The sequence below is a fragment of the Mesocricetus auratus genome, unplaced genomic scaffold (assembly GCF_017639785.1).
Source record: "Mesocricetus auratus isolate SY011 unplaced genomic scaffold, BCM_Maur_2.0 Super-Scaffold_100030, whole genome shotgun sequence".
Taxonomy (NCBI): Eukaryota; Metazoa; Chordata; class Mammalia; order Rodentia; family Cricetidae; genus Mesocricetus; species Mesocricetus auratus.
The window spans coordinates 17,651,350-17,665,421 of NW_024429211.1; the positions used below are offsets into that span (position 1 = coordinate 17,651,350).

The window sequence follows — 14,072 nt, forward strand, 5'->3', positions numbered from 1 at the left end:
GAAGTGAAAATAGCTGGCACCAGCACCCTGAGGCAGAAAGCAGCAAAGTAGCTCTTTATGAATCCCAGGCCAACAGAAGATACATAGTGCGACCCTGTCTCATTAAGTAAGATAAATAAAAATAAGTCTTTAAAAAGAAACTTTGGATTTTCCAAAATTCAAATTTATGACTACTTATTAGAATATACAAATAACACAAACTATCCAGAAAGAAAAGTTTTTTAAAATTTTGTAAAGACTTGCTTTCAGACTGAATGTTTGAAAGTTTTGAAGGTTTCCAATAAGCACCAGGCAATATTTAAATATTATCATTCCCTAATAGACTAGAAGTCAGAATAAAAAATTTTACTGTTTTGTTACTGTTGGGATCTTGTCCTTAGGAATATTCTGCCTCTGTGAAGCTAACCTTATATAATCTGAGTCAAGCAAGAACATTTCACCATTTACTGTTTGTGTTTTTTTTATGATATAAGAGCTCACATTTTTAAAAAAATATCTTTATTTATTTATTATGTATACAGTATTCTGCCTGCATGCATGCTTAGAAAGTCAGAAGAGCCACCAGATCTCATTACAGATGGTTGTGAGCCACCATATGGGTGCTGGGAATTGAACTCAGAACCTCTGGAAGAGCACTCTTAAGCACTGAACCGTCTCTCCAGCCCTGAGCTCACATTTTTTTGTAAAGATGTATTTTATTTTATGTATATGAGTGTTTTTCTCATGCATATGTCTATGTATATCTTGCATGCCTGGTACCCTGTGGGTGCTGGAAATTGAACTTGGGTCTTCTACAAGAACAACTGAGCCATTTCTCCAGCTGGTCTGAAATTTACTATAGACTCCCAAATGCTGGGATTATAGGTGTGAGCTACCTTGTCAGGCTGTTTTGTAGGCTGACTTTTTTTTTTTTTTTTTTGAGATAGAATCTCATTAGGTAGCCCAAACTGGCCTCATCTCTTTGTTTTTGAGACAGTTCTCCTGACTGTCCGTAGATCAGTTAGCCTCAAATTCACAGAGATAGCCTGCCTTTACCTCCTGCGTGGTGGGATTAAAGGCATGCACCACCAATACCGCACTTGACTTTTTTCTTTAAATGTGTGTGCGTGAGTGATTTGTTTGCATGAATCTCTGCAAACCATATGCATGCCTGGTACCCACAAAGGTCAGAAGAGGGTGTAGGGTCCCCTGTAGCTAGAGTTATGGGTGGCTATGAGCCAGCATGTGGGTGCTGGGAATTGAACCTGGGTCCTCTGCAAGAGCAGCAAGCACTCTTAATCATTGAGCCAACTTTCCAGCCCCTGGCCTCATACTCAAAGCACCCTCTCGATTCATCCTCCTTCCCAGATTATAGGCCCACACTGCCATGCTCGACCTTAAGTTTTCTTCAGACCCAGTGCCATTAGTGGAATTTGCACACTGTTCCTTGAGTGTGTCCATCTTGTAAACTGTAAGTCCATAAGTTGGTAATACAATGTGTCAAGCTTAACTTTCTCAGTGGGGTTCTCATAGCACTGCGTGTTGGGTCGTCATCATATTTGCTATTCTTTCCTATAGTGCTTATCCTGGCTGTCCTTACCCACCTGCTGGCCCATATCCTGCCACAACAAGCTCTCAGTACCCTTCCCAGCCTCCTGTGACCACTGTTGGTAAGTATTATGAGCATATTTATATTGGTCTACATAAGTGTATGAAAAGTATGTTTCATCTTTACATGTAAAATTTTAGAATATTCTTCCATAGCAGAAAGTCTATAGTGGGTAATGTTCTGTAATTTGAAACTTGATGTGATTTAACATCTGTCAATGAACTTTCTGCCGTTTAGAAGTCTAAACATATGGCTGATAGCTCAGTAACACTTTCCCGTTTGCCACATTCTTAATGGTGAATCTCAGGTGTGTTAAGTCCAGGGTCTGAGGGTCACCCTCACAGAAGCAGCTAATGGCTACAATAGTTGTAAAGAACAAGCCCCAGAAGTAAAGTGTAGGGCTTTGTGGCCTGGCTGTGTAGAAGCAGGTAGGAGCACCTGTAGCAGAAAGTACCGAGTTGTTCATGAAAGGGTCGGTAAGGCAGTGTTGCACACCCGAGGCGTTTGCTTGTCAGAACTGTCTGAACCAAGAGGACTTCTGCAGCCTGTCCCGCTCAGTGTGCCTCCCTGTTGTCGCTGCGTTTGCCTTCTCCTACTACTCAGCTACCTTTCTCTACTGCGCATGTGTGGTCTAGCTTGCCCTGGCTTGTCACTCCTGCACTTCCTGTCTTACCTCCTGGACTGCCCTTTGGCACATAAAGCATGCCCTAAGACAATCTTTGCAAGCAGCAGCTGCTCTTCCCTGTTTGCCCGTTTCCTCCTGGCAGCAAACTTCCTTGAGACTACAGGCTGTCCCTGCTGTCTTCAGCCCTCCTGCCTTCCCTCTCCTCCTTGAGACTACAGGCTGTCCCTGCTGTCTTCAGCCCTCCTGCCTTCCCTCTGCCGTTCTTTAAAGACTGCTTCCGTCAGAGTCACGGTGACCTCTATAGGTTTAAATCCAGTGGCTGGTGACTGCTGTCTCTTCCTTGGTCTGTCTTTGCATCTGGCACAGCCTGATCTTTCCAGGGAAGCACTCTTGTCCTGTTCCTCCTGTTGCACAGGTCCTCATGCTCAGTCCCTTCAGGGTCCTCCTCTTACTGCTGGAATCCCCGATTACTTCTTGCCACTTTGATTCCTTACTCTGTGGCTTTAAATGCCCTGTCTGTACCCACGGTTGCTGAATTGTGCCTGGTCTGTACCCCTCTCCTGACCTCTGCAGTCTTAGATTCAGCTACCTTCTTGCTGTCTCCACTTGGTGTTTAACAGGCATCTTAAACTCAGTATGACTCAAGTGGAACTCAAGTCTTTGTACACAGTTTACCCATCTCCAATAATACCTATTCCATAGTCTAACTCAGGTCATCCTTGATTCCACTAAAATCTTATCTGTAAAATCTGCAGACTCTAACCATACCCATTGCTAGTACAAGTCACCATTATCGCATCTAAATTACTCTATGAGAACCGTGAGTCCTTGATTTGTTATTAACATAAGCAGCCCAAAGGGTCTTACTCAGTCTTGAGTCGGTTATGTCACTCTGCTGAAAGCCTCATTTCACTGAGATCCATATAAACGTTTTAGGCTTAGAAAGCCTTGTGGGATCCTGCCTCTCATGATTTCTGTTACCTTATCTCCTGTTGTTCTTATGTCATAGAATTTGTTCATTGCTTATTTCCTTTGTATTACTGTCAAACTCACTCTTACCAGTCTGGGCTACCACCTCCTCAAACAGCTAAGTGCTTGAATGAATACAGGGAGATGTGAGGCTGGTGTCTGTTATGGTTTCTGGTGTCATCAAGTCTGATACCAGGAACTCGTGTCTGTGCCTTTGCTACCTAGACAGCGTCTGCTTCTGTTGTCATCATCTAAGGGCATGGCTTTGATATGTTAAAATATGCTTGCCTTTTCTGTCATGTACTTCCCTTTATACAATAAACTTTGTTTTTGTTCATTTTGACACAGTGTGTTACTGTATACCTGGCTGGCCTGGAAATCAGTTTGTAGACCAGGCTGGACTTGAATTCACAGAGATCTATCTGCCTTTCTCTGCTTCTCAAATGCTGAGATGAAAGGCATGTGCCCATATGCCTGGCCCTAAACAGTATAGTTTAAATTATTTGAATAAGAAATAAAAATTCGGCTGGGCGGTAGTGGCGCATGTCTTTAATCCCAGCACTGCTCTTCCAGGGGTCCTGAGTTCAATTCCCAGCAACCACATGGTGGCTCACAACCATCTAATATTCAATCTTGGTGCCCTCTTCTGGCATGTAGGCAGAACAGTGTATATGTAATAAATAAAGAAATAAATCTTAAAAAGAAATAAAAATTCTGGTAGATCTCAACTCCAATCTGTAAATTTAAAAAACAAAACCAAAAAGAACAAACTACTAAATTTGGGATTGGAAAGATGGCTCTGTGGTTAAGAATACTGGGTGCGCTGGGCGTTGGTGGCGCACGCCTTTAATCCCAGCACTCGGGAGGCAGAGGCAGGCAGATCTCTGTGAGTTCAAGACCAGCCTGGTCTACCGAGCCAGTTCCAGGACAGCCTCCAAAACAATACAGAGAAACCCTGTCTTAAAAAAAAAAAAAATACTGGGTGCTTTTCCAGAGTCTGATTCCCAGCCCCCAAATAGTGGTTTACATCTGTTTGCAACTCCAGTTCTAGGGGATCTAATGCCCATTTCTGGCCTCCTCAAGTACCAGCCACACAAGAAGTACACAAAAATGTATGCAGGCAAACACTCATACACTTAAAATAAAAAAAATAAAAAATAAAAACTTTTTAAAAAACCCACTATTTGTGTTCGAGCAGCAACAGAGAAATGGAAATAGAACAATTAGTTACCTTGTTTCTCGGATAATAATCCCTTTGATCTCAGTTATAAATATTTTTGTTTGTGTATGTATACTCTCATCACTGGTTTGGTGTGGTTAAAGGACAGCATTGGGGAATTTGTTCTCCCTCCAACACTGGGTTCAGGGATTGAACTTAACTTCTGCCCATAAAAGACTTTTGCAGTTAATTCATCTCAGAACATTAGACTTAAGGAATTTTATAGCATAGAAATTTTCCATTTATCTTTAAAACGGGCTGTTTTAAAAATGATAGATTAAAGTTAAATTTGACTTGAGATTTGAAAAGAGTAATCACCTCAGCAAATACCATGTTTTTTAGAAAAGTACCACCATGACACAGCCATTTCAGTTGTGAACTCAAGGCAGCTGTGTGTGGTCACCTATACAAGACTAGATCTCACAGTAACGCATTGTGTGATGGGCTGCTGGGGCCTTAGCCTCCTGCTAAACTATTGGCTGTTTTTGAAAATCAAGGATTTTAAATGACTGGAGTCCACTGTGGTGTGTTGGTGGGGGCTTTCTTTACTTTGCTTTACTGTGATCATATAAGCCTTGGTTTCTTGAGAAGAAGAGGGGTCCTGTTGCTTGCACAAAGCTGGCATATGTTGCAGTTGTATCGGTCAAAGTAAGAGCCGTCATAAACACTGTACCGACTTCCAGGTTGGCATTCGGTACTGTAAATGAAAATTCTGTGCATGTAGTTGTTTGGAAGGCTTTTTCCCACTTCAGAAACCAGCTTGTTGTGTTGCTATTATAAAAAGTAATCCTCATGGTTTGACTCACTTTCTGAGCAGATAGTTTGTGATAACCCAGGCTCCATAGTTACTGACCCGACCATACAGGAAGTATTCTCCCGCATCTGTGGTTTTGTTTCTGGCACTTTCTACTCGCTGTCAGTTCCAGTCCCAAGAAGAGTGTCTTTTTTTTCTGACATCTTTTTGTTTGGTTGGTTTGTTTGGTTGGTTTTTTTTAAAGATTTATTTATATATACAGTATTCTGTCTGCATGTATGTTCACAGGCCAGAAGAGGGCACCAGATCTCATTACAGACGGTTGTGAGCCACTGTATGGTTGCTGGGAATTGAACTCAGGACCTCTGGAAGAGCAATCAGTGCTCTTAACCTCTGAGCCATCTCTCCAGCTCCCCAAAAGTGTCTTTTTTTAATGTATGTATGTGCGTGCGTACGTACGTACCTTTGTGGTGTTTCTTTCCAGATGTGTATACACATGTGAAGGGAGGCTGAATGTCAACCTCAGGTGTCTTTTATTTTCACTCCAGTTTTTGAAACAAGGCTAAGAACCAGTTTTGTTTTGTTGACCATGGATTAAGGGTGGAAAATCAGAAAAGTTGGGGCAAAGAGATATTCAGTGCATAAAAGCACATACTGCTCTTCTAGAGGACGCAGATCTGATTCTCAACACACACTTGGTGTTTACAGCTGTCTGCAACACCAGTTGCAGGACATCTGACACCATCTTATGGCTTCTTCGGGCACTGCAAGCATGTGGTGCACACATATATTTGCAGGCAAAACACCTACAACACATAGTAAGATAATAAAAATTAGAAAAGCTTCCTGGAACTCACTCTGTAGACCAGGCTGACCTTGAACTCATAGAGATCCTCCTGTCTCTGCCTCCTGAGTGCTGGGAGTAAAGGTATGCAGTACACCACCACCTGCCACCTACTTTTACAAAGGCTCCACTTTGATTCCCAGTGCACACATGGAAGTTCACAGCTGTCTGCACCTTCAGTTTCAGGTGATCTGCCTCTGAGCTCCTGTTGCCCTTGGTGCACATAAACTAACATAAAAGCAAACACGCATCACAAGAGATACTTCCTACAAAAGTTTAGTGCCTACCCAAGGGATGAGAAGACAAGTGAAAATGCTTTATTTTATTATGTACCCATTTTGACAAAGATACATTAGAAATAGGAGTTTTAAAGTCCTTTAAAAGACTCTGGTTCTTAGCCGGGCAGTGGTGGTATACACCTTTAATCCCAGCACTCAGGACAGAGGCAGCCTGGTCTACAGAGAGAGTTCCAGGACAGCCAGGGTGGTTACACAGAGAAACCCTGTCTTGAAAAAAACAGTTCTTAATAACCTATATGAAATTTTATTATGCTTGTCAGATGCAAAATGCCCTTGTCCCAGTGGTCAGGTTCTCATATGATAACAGTAACAGTATGCTCAATTCCATTTATCAGTGTTTTAGAAGTTACCTGAACTAACAAAACTTAAGGGTCTTTTTCTTTAATATAAATTTTTTAAAAGATTTATTTATTATGTATACAGTGTCCTGTCTGCATGTATCCCTGCAGACCAGAAGAGGATACCAGATCTCAATACAGATAGTTGTGAGCCATCATGTGGTTGCTGGGAATTGAACTCAGGACCTCCGGAAGAGCAGCCAGTGCTCTTAACCTCTGAGCCATCTCTCCAGCCCAAGGGTCTTTTCATACACAAACACATCAGCAAATTTGGTTCAAGTTACCTTATCTGATCTAATGGATTATATCACACTGATGTTAAATTTCAAACTCCCTATGTTAAAAACCACTTAAAAAAATATTAAAAAGACTTAAACTGCCAGGCGGTGGTGGCGCACGCCTTTACTCCCAGTACTCGGGAGGCAGAGGCAGGCGGATATCTGTGAGTTCGAGGCTGGGCTGGACCGACAGCCTCGAAAACAATACAGAGAAACCCTGTCTCGTAAAAAACAAAACAAAAAAAAAAAGACTTAAACTGAAATTTCCAATAGCAAACAAGGGGAACACTTAAAGGTCAGTAATATGCAGTGACTTTCTGAATCTGTCTTCAACAGCTCAGGAAGTAACAAGTGGCAAATAGGACCACATCAAATTAAAAGGTCCTGCCCAGCAGAGAGGACACTCCATAGAACAGAAGAGAGTCTGTTAACTCTAGTATACCTGGCATCTAAAAAGACTTTCAAAAATTAGACATCAAGATGTAGCTGTGATGGTTAATCTTTTTAAAAATGTATTTCTGTGCATGTATGTGTATCAGTATGTACCATGTGCAGTTTCTTGAGGGGTCCAGAAGAGGGCATCCCCTAGGGATGTATCTAGAACTACAGGGGGCTGTGATCTGAACTCAGGACCTTTCCAAGAGTAGCAAGTGCTCTTAATTGCTGAGCCATTCATTAACACCTGCATCTGTGATGTCAATCTTAACTGTCAATTTGGTAAGCTAAAAATCCTCTGGGAGACATGTATTTGATGAACTTTCTAGATTAAGTTAATCGAGGTGGGAAGACATAAATGTGGGTGACAGCACTCCAAGGGTGGGGGCCCACGCTGAATAAAGAGGGAGAGAGCTGAGCTGCTTGGCTGCAGATGCAGTGTGACCAGCTGTCCCATACTCTGCCCTCAAACAATGAGCTAAATAAACCTGCAGTTCATTCTGTGAGGTATTTTGTTACTAGAAAGGTAACTAATATGAGATGCTCAGTTGATATGATAAGTGCTTGCTTGGAATGGACAAATCCCTAGGTCGGTCCCTGTTATAAACTAGGCGTGGTGTAACCACTGTACACAAAGTAGGAGGGGCTGAAGTTCAGACAGTTCAAAAACAATACAAGTGGTCAGTGAATTCGTGAAAACTGTTCAACATATTTATCCAGTAGGGAAATGCAAATCAAAGCAACCCTAAGAGTCTATCTCACTAAAGTCATTGTTCATCATCACAAAAATAAGCAGCAAATGCTATTGAGAATGTTAGGTTTTAAAAAAGAAAGAAAAAAGACTCTACAGCAGCAGCAAGTCCAAGACTCTTCTCAGCCAAGCCAGTAACATTCAGAGTGGGGACAGGCTGAGGCAGCAAAGTGCCAGCCTGTGAAGGTCATGGTCCCATTAGGCTGCAGATGCTGGGATAAGATCTAGTCCTAATCTGTTGTCAGATAGACTTTAAAAAGCAAATCCAAGCTTACATGAAATCCAGTGTGCTTCCATACAGGATAAGAATTCTAATTAATGCTTGGTGGTGGTAGCACATGCCTTGAATCCTTGCACTTGGATCTCTGTGAGTTTGAGGCCAGCCTCGTCTACAGAGCGAGTGCTAGGACAGGCTCCAAAACTACAGAGAAACCCTGTCTCAAAACAAACAAAAGAAAAAAATTCTAATTCAGATTTAAAAGATGGCAGTTGGGAGGCAAGCAGATCTCACTTCAAGGCTAGTGCGGTCTACATGATGAGTTTCAGGAAGTCTAGAATAGAAAATCCCAGGGATTTTGGAGCAGTACAAATGGTGGAGCAGGAGAGACAGCTCAGTGGTTGACAGGACTCACTGCACTTCCAGGAGATCTGGGTTCCGTTCTCAGGATCAATATGGCAGCTCAGTGGTTGACAGGACTCACTGCACTTCCAGGAGATCTGGGTTCAGTTCTCAGGATCAATATGGCAGCTCATAGCCACCTGTACTTTGACAAGGCATCCACACCCTCATATATACAAATGAAAAAAATCTGAACTTTAGTCCGAAATTAGTGAGCTGCTTGCCACTGAAACAAGAAAAAGGAACTGCTTGATGTTTCTCAATTTTTAGTTGGTTTTCAAGCTTTTTTTTAAGTGGCTTAAGCTAAATCCTATATTCTCCGTATTTACTACAACAAGCCAAGTCCCCACACACTGACAGTTCCCTAAGCAAGAAGAGACAGATTTCAGTTTTCAGGACTGTAGAGTTCTATAATTTCAGACTAGCAAAAGAAAAGGTCAGGGCAGTGGTGGTGCACACCTTTAATCCCAGGAGGCAGAGGCAGGAAAATCTCTTGAGTTTTAGGTCAGCCTGGTCTACAGAGTAAGTTCCAGGACATCCAGGACTATAGAGAGAAACCCTGTCTCGAAATACACACTCACCTCAAAAAAAGAGAGAGTAAGTACTTAACCAGCTGTCTTCCTTTTTTTAAAGAAGTACTTTATAAACTAGTACACTGTACAGAATTGGAGATTTTGATTTGGTCTTTATCCTGTCCTGATGACTAAATAGTTGAGTTCTGTTTTTAAATTGTTATTTTGTTTATTTATGGTGTGTGTGTGTGTGTATGTATGTGTGTGTGTGTGTATATACCACCTGTGTGCTGGTGCCTATGGTGTGCAAAAGAGAGGGTGTAACTAGATCCCATGTAACTAGAGTTCCAGGCTTTTGTGAGCTGCCTTAATACGGTCCTCTTAACCACAACTGCTTCTCCAAACTCCTGAACAGTTCATTCTTTAAGCCAGAATGAGTCTGTGAATGGAGCTCAAGATATATAGCTCTGTGGGTTGGAGAAGTGACTCAGCAGTTAAGAGCACTGGCTGCTCTTCCAAGAGGTCCTGAGTTCAGATCCCAGCAACCACATGGTGGCTCACAACCATCTGTGATAAGATCTGGTGCCCACTTCTGGCATGCAGACATACAGGCAGACAGAGGAAGGGAGAGAGGGAGGGAGGGAGGGAGGGAGGGAGGGAGAGAGAGAGAGAGAGAGAGAGAGAGAGAGAGAGAGAGAGAGAGAGAGAGAGAGAGAGAGAGAGAGAGAGAGAGAGAGAGACAGACAGACAGAGAGAGACAGAGAGAGACAGAGAGAGAAATGCAGCTCTTTGATGTGTTTAGCAGATGAAGAAATGTCTCCATGTATATTGAATGGTGTGTGTGTGTGTGTGTATGTGTGTGTGTGTGGTTGGTTGGTTCCCACCTTCCTCTGGTTGAAGCAGGGTCTCTTGGTTCTGCTGCTGGCCTGTGAGCTTCCATCCAGTTCTCCTGTTGCTGCCGCCTATCTCAAGATAGGAGTGCTGGACTAAAGTGAGCGCCACTGCATCCAGCTTCTTAGTTGGGTCCCTGAAGTTGAACTAGGGTTGTCCAGCTTAAGTGGCAAGTGATCAGTGGTCTCAAATTTAGCAATTCCAAGGCCACCTTCAGTTCTAGCCTTCTGTAGAAGGATTTACCCAGCTCTCTGCCTATAGCAAAAGGATACAGATTGTTGGCTATGTACTTGTGGGGCCGTCCAAAGGTTCTAACTGCTGAGCAACTACCTGAGGCTTGGTGTCCAGAGTCTTTCCCTTATCTCCTGCAGGTCCCAGCAGAGATGGCACCATCAGTGAGGACACCATTCGAGCATCCCTCATCTCAGCAGTCAGTGACAAACTGAGATGGCGGATGAAGGAAGAAATGGACGGTGCCCAGGCAGAGCTCAATGCCTTGAAACGGACAGAGGAAGACCTTAAAAAGGGCCACCAGAAACTGGAAGAGATGGTCACCCGCTTAGATCAAGAAGTAGTAAGTCATGCATGGAAGACTACTTATAAACCAGGCAGAGGGTCCTGTGCCTCCACTGGATATGTAAAGTAAAAGTTAGTGGACAGTTGATGTCTACAGACACATGAGCATAGCTGTCTAAGCAGGAGGGGCTTAATGCACCTATAATCTCAGATCTCAGGGCTGAGGCAGGAGGTCATCAGTAGAGGACAATGGGGAAAGGAAAGGAAAGGCACCTCAGGTCTCATCTACTGGAAAGTGGGTGCTGTCTGGAAAATTACAGTTCCCCCAGGGGAAATTGTTGCCAGTCACCAGGAAATATCATTATAGAGTTCTGTGAATGGTAAAGATCTGCAGACCTCAAACTACTTAAGAGAGAATTGTGTTTCTAAAATGTTTGAATCACTATTAAAATATCTTTGAAGCCAGGCGGTGGTGGCACACTTGCCTTTGATCCCAGCACTCGGGAAACAGAGGCAGGAGGATCTCTGTGGGCTTGAGGACAGCCAGGGCTACACACAGAGAAACCCTGTCTTGAAAAACCAAAAGAAGTAGGGCCTGGAGAGGTGGCTCAGTGATTAAGAGCACACACCCCTCTCCTAGCACCCATATCAGGCTGCTCACAACTGCCTGTTAACTTCAGCTCAGGGAATCTGACATCCATCCCTGGCCTCCTTAGTGTCTGCATGCTTTGACGTGCAGCACACACACAATAGTAATAAAGTATCTCTGCAGCTCCCCTGGTTTCATCATCCAGAGACATTGGGGTTCTGAGAGCTTCGTGTCAGTGCAGCCTGTGCCCTTCACTCTTCAGGGTTTTTCCTGTGTGTGTGTAAAGTGAGCATAAGCAGTAGCCAACCATTCCAGTTCAGGAACGTGACACCAGTGTAACGCAGTCTGCAAACACCACGGATGTGTCTTGACACTGGAGAACGTGTCGTAATTCTGAGCACTGAATCCTTTACATGGACAGAAGGATGTTCTCCTGTGGGAAAGACTTGATTGATGGTTGTTTGTGGAAAGGGACTTCCTTTTGGAAAGCACCATGTGTCACTTTCAGTTATGCTCATTTCAGGGAATTTCCACCATTCCCTCACACTTTTTTTCTTTTTGGTTTTTCAAGACAGGGTTTCTTTGTATTGTTTTGGAGGCTGTTCTGGAACTCGCTCTGTAGACCAGGCTGGCCTCGAACTCACCGAGATCCACCTGTCTCTGCCTCCCGAGTGCTGGGATTAAAGGCGTCTACCACCAACGCCCGGCCCCTCACACTTCTTACCTGTAAGTTATTGGAAGCATAGTCAGCCAGGCGCTTCAAATACTGTCTGAGGCTGAGTTGTAGATGTGCCACAGCAGATGATCGTGTGCAAATCAGTATAAAGTTACGCATGGACTGTTCTGTTTCCAGGCTGAAGTTGATAAAAACATAGAACTTTTGAAAAAGAAGGATGAAGAACTAAGTTCTGCTCTGGAGAAAATGGAAAACCAATCTGAAAATAATGACATTGATGAAGTTATCATTCCCACAGCCCCACTGTATAAACAGATTCTAAATCTGTATGCAGAGGAAAATGCTATTGAAGACACTATCTTTTACCTGGGAGAAGCCTTGAGGCGGGGAGTAATAGACCTGGATGTGTTCCTGAAGGTAGGCCCCTTCCTCCTCCTCGCCGGCTTTGCTGCAGGGTCATTGCAGGGTAACTTGAGGTCAGCACTACTTCAGACTTCTTTCTTCTGCCTTTGTAGATCAGAGCACGCCTCAGAGAGCTGTTATTTTTTCCCAAATTGCACCACCTAAATTTGAGATGATTGCCTACCCCCATTTTGTTTTATTTTGGTTTTAATCTAGTAATGGTCTTAGAGTTGGATAATTTTAGATCAGTTTTTCCAGATCAGATAGTCCTTGAAAGAAGTGGACTATCCTTTTTAATGTAGGTTATCTCTTGCTTGCTAATACTGAACAGACTGGAAGATCTAGTAAGCTTTGTTAGTTGTGTCATGGAGAATATGGGCTTAGTGACAGTAACCAGCCACTCTGTATTTGTGACCTGGCTCCTGGTGATACCTCAGTGTTCATGCAAGCTGGGCAGGGCACTTGGGTAAGTGTCTAAACCATGCCTCTCAGGTCTAATACGAGCAACGTGGATGGCTGGTGTAAACGAGAAATTACAGAGAAGGTTCTTCACCCCGGTCTTCTGGCATGGCATAAGAAAAGATGTGAATAGAGAGACATGAGAAGTAAACTGTTTTCTAGATGCTGACGAGGGGCAAAGTTAGCCCCATTTATCCTTATCTCTTATTCAAGGGGCAATCTGGTAATTTGTATTAAGCTTGCAGTATGTTTTCCTGCCATCTTGGTGTCTCAAGATATAGCTAGGGGCTGGGGATACATTTCAGGGTGTGGTGCTTACCTATTGTGTACTGAGGATTCAATCCCCAGTACTGCAAAGCCAAACAAAGCCCCCTGCGCCACATCCTGCAGTGCAGTAGAGGTTTTAAAAGCCGTGTAATGAGGTGAGGGTTCCAGAAGCTGCTATGTGTATATTTAGGGTTGATAGATGCATGCTCTGTGACCTCATGCCTGGATCAAAGCCATTCTAACTGTTAACCTCCTCCTCCCTCCTAGCATGTCCGCCTCCTGTCCCGTAAACAGTTCCAGCTGAGGGCACTTATGCAAAAAGCGAGAAAGACTGCTGGTCTTAGTGACCTCTACTGACTTCCGGACTCAGCTGGAGACGGACCTCTTCATAAAGCCTTCTTTTCTTCTTTTCCTTTCTCTCATCAGTAGAACCCAGAATAAGTTATTGCAGTTTATCATTCAAGTGTTAAATATTTTGAATCAATAATATATTTTCTGTTTCCTTTGGGTAAAGACTGGCTTTTATTAATGCACTTTCTACCCTCTGTAAGCTTTCTGTGCTGTGTTGGGACTGACTGGGCTAAATAAAATTTGTTGCATAATTTCTCTTTCTTGGACTTGAAAGATGCACAAAACCTAGTCAGAAGCCCAGATTATCATTGGCAAACAAGGCACAGTGCCCATCATAAGTTTCAGTTCATTGTACTGTAGGCTAAATACCATTTTCCTTAGTGTAACTCCCCACTGTGGCCAGACTGTTTTGTCTAGTTAACAATGGCAGTTTTTCTTGATTAAAAAGTCATAGTTGTTGGTTTTTGAAAGAAATACATATCCTCCAATATATAGATTTCTCTGTGTTATGCACCACACTACAAGAATTAGTTCCAAGACAGGCTCCAAAGCTATACAGAGAAACCCTGTCTCGAAAAAACAACTATCAGGAATAAGGGGACTGGAGAGATGACTCATCAGTTAAGAGCAGTGGCCACTCTGGCTGCTCTTCCAAAGCACTCAGGTTCAATTCCCAGCACCCACATGGCA

The 14,072-nt window shown here is 43.2% G+C and overlaps 1 protein-coding gene across 3 annotated transcripts in view; it reads left to right on the forward strand.

Annotated features, from left to right (window-relative positions):
- The window catches only part of Tsg101 (tumor susceptibility 101), a 33,138-nt gene extending 19,505 nt beyond the window's left edge, over nt 1-13,633 (forward strand). For 2 of the 3 annotated variants that reach the window (XM_005087718.4, XM_013126455.3), the window contains exons 7-10: nt 1,558-1,649; nt 10,494-10,696; nt 12,081-12,320; nt 13,299-13,633. In XM_005087718.4, coding sequence (XP_005087775.1) covers nt 1,558-1,649; nt 10,494-10,696; nt 12,081-12,320; nt 13,299-13,388 — 625 coding nt within the window. In that variant the 3' untranslated portion in view covers nt 13,389-13,633. The remainder of the gene's footprint in view (nt 1-1,557; nt 1,650-10,493; nt 10,697-12,080; nt 12,321-13,298) is intronic. The other variant, XM_040733296.1, reaches the window with a different exon arrangement.
- Nucleotides 13,634-14,072: the final 439 nt, after the last annotated feature.